The sequence below is a fragment of the Aquarana catesbeiana genome, linkage group LG05 (genome assembly GCF_042186555.1).
Source record: "Aquarana catesbeiana isolate 2022-GZ linkage group LG05, ASM4218655v1, whole genome shotgun sequence".
Lineage (NCBI taxonomy): Eukaryota > Metazoa > Chordata > Amphibia > Anura > Ranidae > Aquarana > Aquarana catesbeiana.
In genome coordinates this window covers 347,122,669-347,136,051 of record NC_133328.1, presented here as the reverse complement: position 1 = coordinate 347,136,051, position 13,383 = coordinate 347,122,669, and the positions used below count along the sequence as shown (strand labels likewise).

Here is a 13,383-nt window from a genome sequence, read left to right as displayed (position 1 = left end):
GCTGCACTGACGGGCACTGATACGGTGGCACTGATGGGCACCAATGAGGTGGCACCAATGAGGTGGCACTGACGGGCACTGATGATGGGCACTGATAGGCGGCACTGATGGGCACTGATAGGCAGCACTGACGGGCACTGATAGGTGGCACTGGTATGCGGCACTGATGGGCACTCATAGGTGGCACTGATGGGCACTCATAGGCAGCACTGATGGGCATTTGTAGGTGGCATTGATGGGTACTTATTGGTGGCACTGATAGGTGGCATGGATGGGCACTGACAGGTGGCACTGATGGACACTGATGGATGGCACTGGTGACACTGATTGATAGCACTGATGCCCCTAAAGGTGGCATTGCTGGGCATCAGTGCTATATAATGGTGCCAATCAGTGCCCATTTGTGGGCACTGATTGGCACAGATTGGGCACTGACTGGGCACATTGGGCACATGTAGATGGCCATGGGGTACATACCTGGCCATCCACATGTTGCCCCCTTCCCTGGTGGTCCTAGTGGCGATCCCTGGTGGTTCAGTGTGGTGATCTGAGGGGGGCTGCGCTGATAAACAATCAGCGCAGACCCCCCTGTCAGGAAAGCCTCCGATCTGCATTCTCTATTCGCGTCTGTCAGATGTGAGTGAGGAAAAGCCAATCAACGGCTCTTCCTATTGACATCGTGATCAGCCGTGATTGGACACGGCTGATCACGTGGTAAAGAGCATCCGCCGGAGGCTCTTTACCAAGATCGGTGTGGCAGACTAACACACCGATCCACCGATAGCCGCGACGTCACCGGGCGCGCGCCGTTATGTTATCCTGCTGGACGTCATATGCCGCCCAGTCAGGATAACTGAACCACCGCCCAGCCATCATCTGCTATGGGCCAGGCGGGAAGTGGTTACGTTTTTGGTTGTAACATGACAAAATGTGAAAAATTTCAAGGGGTTTGAATACCTTTTTTCAAGGCACTGTAGATCCAGTTTGGACTGGACTACTTTCCAAGCAAGGATAGTTTTCCAAATCAGAAGGTTATGCTGTAAAGGTTGTGGGAGGCACTGAAGCTTGCAATGTAAGAAGACAACTAGGTTGAGCACAGAATCCAATGTAGGCCAATGTAAAACAGACAAGCTAGATTATACATTTGATTGTTAGGAGGGTTAGCCTAGGCTATTTGAGGCCTTTTTGTGTGCCATATAAATGAAGTAACTGCCCGGTTAAGAGTTTGGAGATCTTTGTCTCTGAACAAAAATGGAATAGTTTGAAAAGGGGAATAGTAGGAGTGCAAAGCTTACCATTTAAAAGAGGTGGCATCTTTCAAAGCGTGAAAGTGGAAGGTCCATCCATGCTTCCAGCTCCCACGCTATCTGTAATGCCGCGTACACACGGTCGGACTTTTCGTCTACAAAAGTCCAACGGACGCTGACGGACTAAAGGTGGCTGGTAATCCGATCGTGTGTGGGCTTCTCCGGACTTTCAACGGACTTTTTTAGCCTCAAATCCGACGGACTTTAGATTTGAAGCATGCTTCAAATCTTTACGTCGTAAGTACGACGGACCCCGAAGTCCGCTCGTCTGTATGCTAGTCCGACGGACAAAAAAACGACGCATGCTCATAAGCAAAAACTAAACGGAAGCACTCGGTCTAGTAAAACTAGTGTTCGTATTGTAGGTAGCACATTCATCACGCTGCAAAATCTGTGATCGTTCAATGCAGCGCATTTTATTTCTTCTTTACGAAGGCTCTAAAGAACGAAGGTGTTTTGCTGTTCATAATCAGAGTTCTCCCAAACTGATTTCTGGATTCTTTTTCTCTTTGATCTCATGAATGATATAGTATGCCTTTTTAAAACAATGTTTCCATACTAATAATACTTTTTCCCCTTTTTATTTTTTATTTTTTATTTTTTTTATTTTTTTTAGGTTTGTAAAGTTAACACAAAGAACCCATTATTATTATTTTTTTTTTTTATAGTGTTTATTTTTTAGTTTTTAGATAAAGTTAACCCAAAGCACCGTTTTTGGTTACGTAATTTTTTGGATTTTCAAGACTTACCACTTGAACATTATTAACATTAGTAATGTATTTTTGGTGTGTTTTTTTTCAAACTCAATGAGATTGTTGTCCCTTGTTAATTTAACATTGTGTGTAAAATCAATGATTTCAAAGAAAACACATAAAGTCTTTTGCTAAACTCAAAAAATATCCATTTATTCATGGTCAAAATAAAATAAAGAGGAAGTCAACGCTGGAAAAAGTCGGTGTACCAGAAAATTGGGATCTTGAGGAGTCCATATAAGAGGGAGCACAATCTGGTCCAAGAATCCCAGAGATCAACAGCACCAGCAGATGATCTAGATGTCCCCAGACTGTGGTCCTACAACAGCCTGCGTCTTCTGTCAGACCAGACTGAACCCAGGTCATCATTTTCTTCTCTTCCCTGCAGCCTTTCCTCCACGCTGCCCTGCAGCCTTCCCTGTAGCCTTCTTTTGAGGCTGTGGCTCTGGTGTTTCAGTTGTGGCAGGAGGAGGAGGAGGAGGAGGAGGAGGGGGGGCTGCCTCATGTAGTTGGGTGTTTTGTGTTAGCGTGCCCTGCAGCCCCTTATGGATTGTTTCCCCAAATAGGCGCTCACAAATGAGGCGCTGCTCCCAATCCATCTGAAGAAGCCTGCTGGCTAAGTAGCAGCCATAGGATTCTTCCGCTTCGGGGGGGCTTTTTAAAAAACGGGTGGCCTCTTGCATGAGGCGCAGGGATGCGTCCTGTGTGACCATCCCCTTCCTGGCCCTTTTTTTGGGAAGGTGGAGGGGAGGCACTTGGGATTCGGTCAGGCTTCTACTGGGCCCAGCCACCTCGCTTGGCCCAGCCACCTCACTGGGAGCAGCCACCTCACTGGGAGCAGCCACCTCACTGGGAGCAGCCACCTCCTGCCTGACACTGGGCCCAGCCTCCTCCAGGATGATGGTGAATCCGGCCTCCTCCAGGCTGTCCATGGGCCTGGTCTCCTCCTGCCTTCCACTTTCCCCACATTCCTCCTGGATGGACTCATCCTGTGTATAAAAAAAGGACAATAGTTTGAGTATATTTTTTTGGCTTCATCAATGACACACAGTTTGCTTCTCATGAATAGCAAATTCAATGTGAATACTTCTCTTTAATAAAAGAGTCTAATCAGACACCATAATTATTTCAAGCAGGTGCCAAACATATTTAGCCACTACTGTCAATTGATATGTATACCCAATTTTGAGTGCCAAATTATTTTAGACAATTATAACATCCAGTTAACATCATTAATATTAGTACAGTAAATATTTGTTTAAATCATTTACCTGACTCCAGATGGTCATATCTGGTTCATCCAGGATGGAAGACCCAGCTTGCTCCTCATCAGCCTCTGCTGGGGTGGAGGGAAGGGTGGAGGGAAGGGTGGAGGGAAGGGTTGAAAGTGATGGCCTGGCTTCATTCTGGTCATCCAGAAAACGGAGTTGATTGTAGTACCACAGCCTGGGTACATAAACATCATCTGCTGATGCTCCTGATCTCCTTGATTCCTGGATCTTCTTATGCTCCCTCTTATACATGTTCCTCAAGCCCCCAATTTTCTTGAGCAATGTCTCCATTGTTGCTTCCGGGATGGTCGCCTGGACAAAGGCCAGAAGTCTCTCCAGCGTTGACTTCCTCACATGCTTAGCATAATACTGAGGGTGTTTCACCTCCCACAAATTCCTCATCTCTCGATATTTGGAAATAAAAGATGTAAGGAACTCTGGATCCTTAAATAGGGGATTCATTATATCTGGAAAAGATGAAGTCACAAGACAAAAAACACTTTTATTATAGGTTTCGGCTAACCCCTCATCATCTTCTCCCTATGTAGGCCTCATCAATCTATCAAGCCATATAGGCCGCTTGCTACAAAGTCATGACCATAAAAACCAAAAAAAAAAAATAAATAAAAAAAGAATATATCTAAAATTACCTTCGTTTTGTAACGTCCAGGTCCACTATCACCTACCACAGAACGTACGTACGACACGTGCGCAAGGCTCTTTATACACTACGCATGTGTGAAACTCCGCCTGCGTCGCCCGCCCCTGACGTTCGAAATTAACTCATGTTCTCCGCCCATTTTTTGTTACGGCGCGTAGTGGAGTTAAAGAATGGCGGAGACACCTGAAATGTTGACGACCTCAGGTAGTGGAGACAGCCCGGAGGCTGGAACGTCAACAAAATCTGTGAGGCCTAGATTTAAGGCCTCTAATATGAGTTTTAAAGAGATGGTGGAGATGGTGGCCATTCTTCACAAAGACGACTATGATGGGAAGTATGGGCCGTACGCACGGCCAAATTTGCGCAAGGCCAAAATAATGGCGAAGGTGGTGGAAACTTTGCAGGCATCTTTTGGGGTCCAGCGCTCCAAAGACCAACTGCGAAAAAGATGGTCTGACCTGAAACTCAGGGAGCCGGATCAATACCGACGTATCCGGAAAGTTCTTAAAAAAAGTAAGTACTTGTCGTGTTTTTATCTTGTGTTTATTACCTTGTATATTGCTCCATGTGCTTTTCCTTCCTATCCGATTTTTGTTTTCATCGTTTTAAACGATCTTTTAAGAAACCTCGTTAGTTACATATCTATAGATATATACATATACACATATACATATATATATATATATATATATATATATATATATATACACACACATATATATATATATATACATATATATATATATATATACACATACATATATATATATATATATACACATACATATATATATACACATACATATATATATATATATATATATATATATACACATACATATATACATATATATATATATATACACATACATATATACATATATATATATATATATATATACACATACATATATACATATATATATATATATATACACACATACATATATATATAACTATATATAAATATATATATATATATCTAACTATATATATATATAAATATATATATATATCTAACTATATATATATATATATATCTAACTATATATATATATATATATATCTAACTATATATATATATATATATATATATATATATATATATATATATATATATAAAAACGAGAGAGAGAGAGAGAGAGAGAAATATATATATATATAGAGAGAGAGAAATATAGAGATAGGTAGATAGATAGATATAGAAATTTAAAACATTCTTTTGGAAGATTTGAAGTTATCTTAATTTTTTGGCTTTACATTTAGTTAGATAGTTTGAGATTTTGGTCCAGATATAGAGAGAGATCAAAAGATTATTAACTATATTTTGAGATATTGATATCTATCTATCCGATATGTCTTTCAAATTTTAAATATTGAGGTAAAATAGGAACTCTACACAAACCACTTCATTACAAATGTTGGAAAATTACTATGTACTAAAATATCTGTGTGCTAATTAGATTAAAATAATTTTTTGTTTCACATAGGGGAAAAATCACTCAGCCAACCCAAAGCAAAACATGATTGGGAAATAAGCCCAAGTCCCATTGAGGATGTGGAGGAAGGAGAGGTGGGCGACATGGGCACCCCACCAGGTCAGTGTCTGACACACCAGCTTACGGTAATCTATGCATGGCTGCCTTTTATTTTATGTAATTTTTCTACTCTATTTTAGGTGATCTGGTTGTGCTGGAGTCAAGCAACAGCGCCACCCCCGAGGATGTTAATGAACTTTGCGACATGGGCACCCCACCAGGTCAGTGTCTGAGACACCAGCTTTATGGTAAGGTAAACTTATGTGTGCATATTTCTAAACATATTTTTTTTTTTCATTCCACTTTAGGTCCAACTGACTATTTTACCCCAGACAGTGCCCAACGGCTAATTGCTCAAATCATGGCCTGGAATGGGGAGATCGATCAAATGCGGAATCGGCTGGATCGTATGCAGCAGGAAATGAAGGACATGATTGATGTTTTGGGTCGAATCTAAATGCCCTTTTTTAAACCCCAAAACATCAATCATGTCCTTCATTTCCTGTTTTGCTGACCCCATTCTGGGCCTTCTCTTTTTTGTTTTGGCCAGAACATAAATGGCTGTTTAAGCTAATGTAAAAAAGGAGGGCTGTTTCTTGTAAATACCTCACAAATCCACAAAAAAATAAAAATTGATTTTCAAAAAAACACAAAAAATCAAAAAAATAAAAAACTTGATTTTAAAAAACCCAAAAAAATAAAAAACTTGATTTTAAAAAACCAAAAAAAAAAAAATAGATTTTAAAAAACCAAAAAAAATAAAAAAATAGATTTTAAAAAACCAAAAAAAATAAAAAAATAGATTTTAAAAAACCAAAAAAAAGAAAAAAATAGATTTTAAAAAACCAAAAAAAAGAAAAAACTTGATTTTAAAAAAACCAAAAAAAAAAAAAACTTGATTTTAAAAAAACCAAAAAAAAAAAAAAAAATTGATTTTAAAAAAAAAAAAAAAATAAAAAAATAGATTTTAAAAAACCAAAAAAAAGAAAAAACTTGATTTTAAAAAAACCAAAAAAAAAAAAAACTTGATTTTAAAAAAACCAAAAAAAAAAAAAAAATTGATTTTAAAAAAAAAAAAAAAATAAAAAAATAGATTTTAAAAAACCAAAAAAAAGAAAAAACTTGATTTTAAAAAAACCAAAAAAAAAAAAAACTTGATTTTAAAAAAACCAAAAAAAAAAAAAAAATTGATTTTAAAAAAAAAAAAAAAATAAAAAAATAGATTTTAAAAAACCAAAAAAAAAAACAAAATTGATTTTAAAAAACCAAAAAAAAATAAAAAACATGATTAAAAAAAAAAAAATAAATAAAAAACACTTGATTTTAAAAAACCAAAAAAACAAAAATATACAAACTTTATTCAAAAAAAATAAAAACAAAAATAACTTGCTAAAAAAATAAAAACATAAACACAAAAATTGCTTTAAAAACCCAAAAAAAAAAATAAAACACAAAACAAAACTTGATTTTCCCAAAACCAAAAAAAAGCCTGTTTGTGAAAATCAAAAAGCCAAAAATATTTTTTGTGGATTTAGGTATAAATATTTAGATATAATTATATTTTGCTACATTATTAAGATATCATTCTATTTTTGTCAATGAACATTTTATACTAAATGCAGAACTGAATGCATAACAACCATTAATAAAAACATCTCCTTATAGGAATTAAATAAATGTGTGGTTTGTTATTTCAAGGCTCAGTATCATTTTAGTTATAATTGTAAAAAAGTTGTTTACAGTGGCAATGGAGCTTATTTAGACATTTAAAATTACAATACAGTTGGCACTACAACTGCTCGACCATAACCTAGGAGACAGCCCAAAAGAAAGGCAAGCAATAAATATAATGCAAGATTTCATCAATAATTTTTTTATTGTCAAAAATTAGATATCCTGGCCCATTGCAATGGCCCCCCTACCCATAAAATAATTAACATATTGCTGTCTAACTTGACGGGCACTTTGGGGGGCCAAGCCAGTACGGACAGTATCCAGGCCTGGAAGGTTGGCTTCTATTTGTCCGGCCTCAGGCCCAACTGTGCCTATATAATTTGGAGCATGCTTATTTAAAAAGTTGTGCAGAATGCAGCACGATAAAACAATAAAATTAAGTTTGTATTCCGCCAAATTAATGGCTGTTTGAAACAGGCGGAACCGGCTGGCCAGAATTCCAAACGCATTCTCAACCACTCTTCTAGCTCTGGCCAGCCGGTAATTAAAAACCCTCCTCTCCGGGGTGAGTGTTCTTTGGGGGAATGGCCTCATGAGGTGCTTGCTGAGAGCGAAGGCTTCATCGGCAATGAAGACAAAGGGGAGTCCTTCCACGTTATCCTCATCAGGTGGCAATCCCAGGCCACCACTCTGGAGACGCTGGCAGAACTCCGTCTGGGCAAATACTCCTCCATCCGACATCCGGCCATTCTTCCCCACGTCCACATATAAAAAATCATAGTGTGCCGACACCACCGCCATTAAAACAATACTGTGGAACCCCTTATAATTAAAATAATATGACCCCGAATGGGGTGGTGGCACAATGTGGACATGTTTCCCATCTATAGCCCCTCCACAATTGGGAAAGTCCCAACGGCTGGCAAAATGGGATGCCACAGTCTGCCATTCCTGTGGCGTTGAAGGAAACTGGGAAATCAAAAAAGAAAACCAAAATCAATTAATTTGTAAGCTAACATTGCAAGAAAATTAGACAATTAAAAACATTATTCCCCAGCATCAGTATAACATTCAATAATTTAATTGTTCTGGAATAACTAATATGGAAAGGCACACTTATCAGATTGCTCACCCCCTCTGATGGAACATTGATTACATTTTAGGGGGTTGTGAAATCCCTAAAAAAAATTACTTTGAGGACACGCAGGAATTTAGGGACTAAAAAGGCTACAAGACTGCAGTTGTCGCACTCTGCAGGTGCAGTTGCTAACCAGCTTACAGTAAATGAGGTAATGTAAAAAGGCATTCATGTTGCAAGGAGTACACAATCACATGCAAGGGCAATTAATGAAAACACTTTGAGGCTTGCATATGATTTGATGATGGAAATCAACAGAGCTTCTGCTCATTTACTAAAGCACTGGAACAAATGCACTTGTAGAGTGCACATGCATTTTGCAAAGTGCCACATATATTTGCTTTAGACAAATCAACACCACAGAACATTCCAGCAAATTTTAACGAGGGTGGGGGTGGGGGGGTTGTGAAATCTAGATAATTGCTCATTAGCAGCCAACTATTTGGAGTGAGTTTAGGTGGGGGTGGGGGGGTTGTGAAATCTAGATAATTGCTCATTAGCAGCAAACTATTTGGAGTGAGTTTAGGTGGGGGGGGGGGGTTGTGAAATCTAGATAATTGCTCATTAGCAGCAAACTATTTGGAGTGAGTTTAGGTGGGGGTGGGGGTTGTGAAATCTAGATAATTGCTCATTAGCAGCAAACTATTTGGAGTGAGTTTAGGTGGGGGGGGGGGGGGGGGTTGTGAAATCTAGATAATTGCTCATTAGCAGCAAACTATTTGGAGTGAGTTTAGGTGGGGGTGGGGGTTGTGAAATCTAGATAATTGCTCATTAGCAGCAAACTATTTGGAGTGAGTTTAGGTGGGGGGGGGGTTGTGAAATCTAGATAATTGCTCATTAGCAGCAAACTATTTGGAGTGAGTTTAGGTGGGGGTGGGGGTTGTGAAATCTAGATAATTGCTCATTAGCAGCAAACTATTTGGAGTGAGTTTAGGTGGGGGGGGGGGGTTGTGAAATCTAGATAATTGCTCATTAGCAGCAAACTATTTGGAGTGAGTTTAGGTGGGGGGGGGGGTTGTGAAATCTAGATAATTGCTCATTAGCAGCAAACTATTTGGAGTGAGTTTAGGTGGGGGGGGGGGGGTTGTGAAATCTAGATAATTGCTCATTAGCAGCAAACTAAATACACTCAAACAAAATACATTCCAAATGAGTAGACTAGGTGGATATGTTCCCATCACTTCATGCTGGGAAGGTTATTGAAGGAAAATATACATGCATGACAAAAAATAACAGGAAAAAAATCCAGCATGTGTGAGGATAAAAAGGGGACATTCACACTATATTGCAATGATGGTAAGTAGTGTTTGAAGCAAGAAATACATTATATTATCAAAGATTACATAAAAGAACATGTGATGCTAATAAAAGAAAAATATCTTACCTTAATATAGTCCTTCTGCAGGACCTGTATGATGGCAGAACAGGTCTCTGGGATAATGATCCCCAGAGCCTGGGGGGAGATGCCTGTCGAGAACTTAAGGTCCTGCAGGCTTCTCCCTGTGGCCAAATACCGCAAGGTAGCGACCAGCCTCTGCTCCGGAGTGATGGCTTGCCTCATGCAGGTATCCTGCCTGCTGATATAGGGGGTCAGCAAAGCCAACAAACGGTCAAAAACGGGGTCCGTCATCCGGAGAAAGTTCCTGAAATCCTCAGGATTATTCTCACGGATCTCACGGAGCAAAGGCATGTGACAGAACTGGTCACGCTGAAGCAACCAATTCTTGGTCCATGAACTCCTCCTCGCCCTGTTCATGGACTGGTCTTGGGCTGAAGAATAAACTACAGCACCAAGCACATACAATGCACGAGCTCTACGACGAGTACGTACAGGTAACATGGCTTCAAAACGGTCGGCTGGTCAGAACGCACTAAACAGAACGCACTGAAGAACAGCAAGGCCTGTGAAGAACGACCTGAAAATCAGGAACGAGCGGCCAATAAAACAAAGATTTCTCAATGCCAACTGACCAAACGCACTGAAAAGCAGATACAAACCTCACAAGCACAGACTGAACAACAGTTAAAACGAACTGAAAAATACGAGTCTCACAAGCGCGAATCGTCTCTCACCAAACTTCTACTAACACGAGATAAACACGAGATTAGCAGAAGGAGCCCAAAGGGTGTCGTACGGGCTATTGAACTTCCGTTTTATAGTCTCGTCGGACTTGGTGTACGTCACCGCGTACTAGGCTGTCGTACTTTTGTGTGGTCGTGTGTGCGCAAGTCCGTTCGTAACAAAGTCTGCCGCAAGTCCGCCGAAGGTACGTCGGAAGTCTGTCGGACAGGCTGTCGGACTTTTGTAGACGAAAAGTCCGACCGTGTGTACGCGGCATAAGGGTTGGGCTCCTGCTATTTACTAGCAGTTCCCTTATTTCAGTGAACAGAGGCTGCTCAGCAGTTGGTTAATTACCAGCCACTTGTTGTTTCCACAGTGATTCAACTGGTTACCATTACCTGCCTCATTAGTCCAGCCTTCAACCAGCCCCTTTTGGCCATTTAAATAGCTTTGTTCATTCCCTCCATGCCCTTGTGTGGTCAATACATTCAGTGTGTTCCTGCTTTTGTTCCTGGCTTCTTGATCCCAGATTGTCTGATTACCCGCTCTGGCTTCCATACCCTGGCTTCTGTTTTTGACTACGAAAGGTGTGATTTAAACTGCATTTCCTGTCTCCATCTGGTTTATGGTTCCTGACACTATCTTTGCTATCAAAGGAGGATAGCTAAGGTAATATAAAGAAGGCTCTCTCCCTATCTTAATGCCCAGTTATTTTATAAGCTCGCTAGCTACAGGAAATGTAGATGATTGTATCCACCGGGGAGGTTTAATTTGGAAAATCAGAACTTAAGTATTACAATCAGCTCACATCAGATACCGATGGGATTTTCCATTTAAATTAACAGTACCACACAATGGCACCACTTACACAGTTTTCAACATCTCAGAAGGTAAAGATCTCCTAGTAAAGTTGGGTCTCCTAGACCCGTGTGCAGTTGCAAGACCTCCTACCACTCCTCATTAGGGATGAGCTTCGTGTTCAAGTCGAACCCATGTTCGATTTGAACATCGTCTGTTCGATCGTTCGCCGAATTGTGAACGATATGGGCCGTTCGTGCCAAATTCAAGTGGCGCGTCACGGCCCATAATTCACTGTGGCATCGCAGTGCATTGCTGGCTGATGATTGGCCAAGCATGCACTATGACCCGCATGCTTGGCCAATCACAGTGCCGTCTGTACAGAGAGCTGTAATTGGCCAAAGCCAGGGTGGCTTTGGCCAATTATGGCTCAGGGGGTTTAGTACATGCCCCACACTGTATAAGGCCGCCTGCATGTCAGCCCTGTGTAGTGTGTTCCGGAGTTGAGAGACGGAGACAGAGAGACAGTGTCATTTGATTTAAGTTAGATAGATTAGGCAGGACAGTCAGTCAGTTAGCTACACTTACAGTGTATTGTGTGTGTATATATATATATATATATATATGCATCCCAGGTGTTGTGTGTGTGTGTATGTATATATATGTGTATATATATATATATATATATATATATATATATATATATATATATATATATATATATATATATATATATATAGGAAGGCCAGTATGGTGGCCTGAATTTATGGGAGGAGCCCGGGGGTATTTAAGCAGCCCGCTCACCTGTGGTGCTTGTCAGTTTCCTGTGCGTGATATACGTCACTAGGCCGACGATTCGAATACCAGCGTCTGCAAGTTCTTGTCTCGCAAATTCCCACATTCGCAATTTCCGTGCTCGAGAGTTTTGAAGTCCGTGTTACCGATTCATAGTCCGTACCACGCGTCTGGCTTGGCTGTCGCAGGTAGGGTCCTGTCGGACTTTTGTTTTTCACGCATTGTTAGATATCATGTCACTAAACCGTGATATCAAACTCACGAATCACTAGCAAATTTCACAACGTAACCGCAATGCATACCACTCGCACCATCGTTATGTTACCATTTCTCGTTATTTGAATAAACCACTGCGACGTAGACGTCGCTTCATTTCAGGCATGTCTAAATTGTTACCACGCGTCAGTAGACAACCGTTGTGATTCGCAATTCGCAATTTCTTATCGACGTCAGTTCGATACCAAGTCATTTCTCATTTCAGAACATTTCTAAACATTTCTAACATTTCAAACCATTTTGAATCATTTCATTCATTTCAGTCACGTACCGCGCTCCGATTCGAATCCAGTCGCATCTAAAGATGCACCGATTCGCTCCGGTGTGCCCCAGTAGTTATGGCCTCATTTCAGTACATGCTCCAGAGTCACGTTCATTGTCAGTCGCTCGTTACGACTCACCGATTCGTACCTCTGTCATGGTTATCATTTCACTGCCACGTATCACGCTCTGATACGAATCCAGTCGCATGGAAATGCACCGATTCATCTCGGCGTGCCCCAGGTATTGCCACATTTCAGTACATGCTCCAGAGTCCGATTCGCAGTCAGCCGCAACAGCGGCATGATCGATTTGCGCCTCTGTCATGGCAAACAAACTGTTACACCTGCACTTACCGCGCTCCGGTTCGAATCCAGTCGCATCTTTGATGCACCGATTCATTACGGCGTGCCCCAGGGCTCGGCCACATTTCTGAATTTCTGAGTCCGGTTCATTGTCAGTCGCAGTTTGCGGCTCACCGATTCGTGGCTCTGTCATGGGAAATCATTTCACTGTCACGTATCACGTTCCAATTCAAATCCAGTCGCATCCATGATGCAACGATTCATTTCGGCGTGCCCCAGGTATTTTCGGCCACATTTCAGTACATGCTCCAGAGTCCAGTTCGTTGTCAGTGGCAGTTGCGACATGATCGATTCGTGCCTCTGTTATGGCACGTGCCTCTACCATGACAAATCATTTAATTTGTTTCATCATTTCACTCATTTCACTGTCACGTACCGCGCCCCGATTCGAATCCAGTAGCATCCGAGATGCACTGATTCGTTCCGGCGCGCCCCAGTTGTCTTGGCCTCATTTCATTCGTGCTCCATAGTCCGACTCGTCATTT

At 40.8% G+C, this 13,383-nt stretch overlaps 1 protein-coding gene across 2 annotated transcripts; it reads right to left on the bottom strand.

Moving 5' to 3' along the window:
* Positions 1-1,374: 1,374 nt before the first annotated feature.
* On the bottom strand, positions 1,375-3,856 carry LOC141144828 (uncharacterized). Of its 2 annotated transcripts, XM_073630888.1 has the most exons (3): positions 3,331-3,856; positions 2,887-3,048; positions 1,375-2,850 (listed from the first exon to the last, which is right to left on the bottom strand). In XM_073630888.1, exons 1-3 carry the CDS (start codon positions 3,790-3,792, stop codon positions 2,425-2,427), a joined length of 1,050 nt encoding a protein of 349 aa, XP_073486989.1. In that variant the 5' UTR covers positions 3,793-3,856; the 3' UTR covers positions 1,375-2,424. The 2 variants fall into 2 exon arrangements, with proteins under 2 accessions (XP_073486989.1, XP_073486987.1); XM_073630886.1 differs by having other exon boundaries at positions 1,375-3,048; positions 3,331-3,849.
* Between the last annotated feature and the right edge of the window lie 9,527 nt (positions 3,857-13,383).

Excerpts from the sequence above, each read along its gene's own strand:
- LOC141144828 (XM_073630886.1), bottom strand. The coding sequence starts at position 3,792 with ATGAATCCCCTATTTAAGGATCCAGAGTTCCTTACATCTTTTATTTCC. Across the intron at positions 3,049-3,330 it reads ATATGACCATCTGGAGTCAG|GATGAGTCCATCCAGGAGGA; the intron begins GTAAATGATTTA and ends TTTTATACACAG.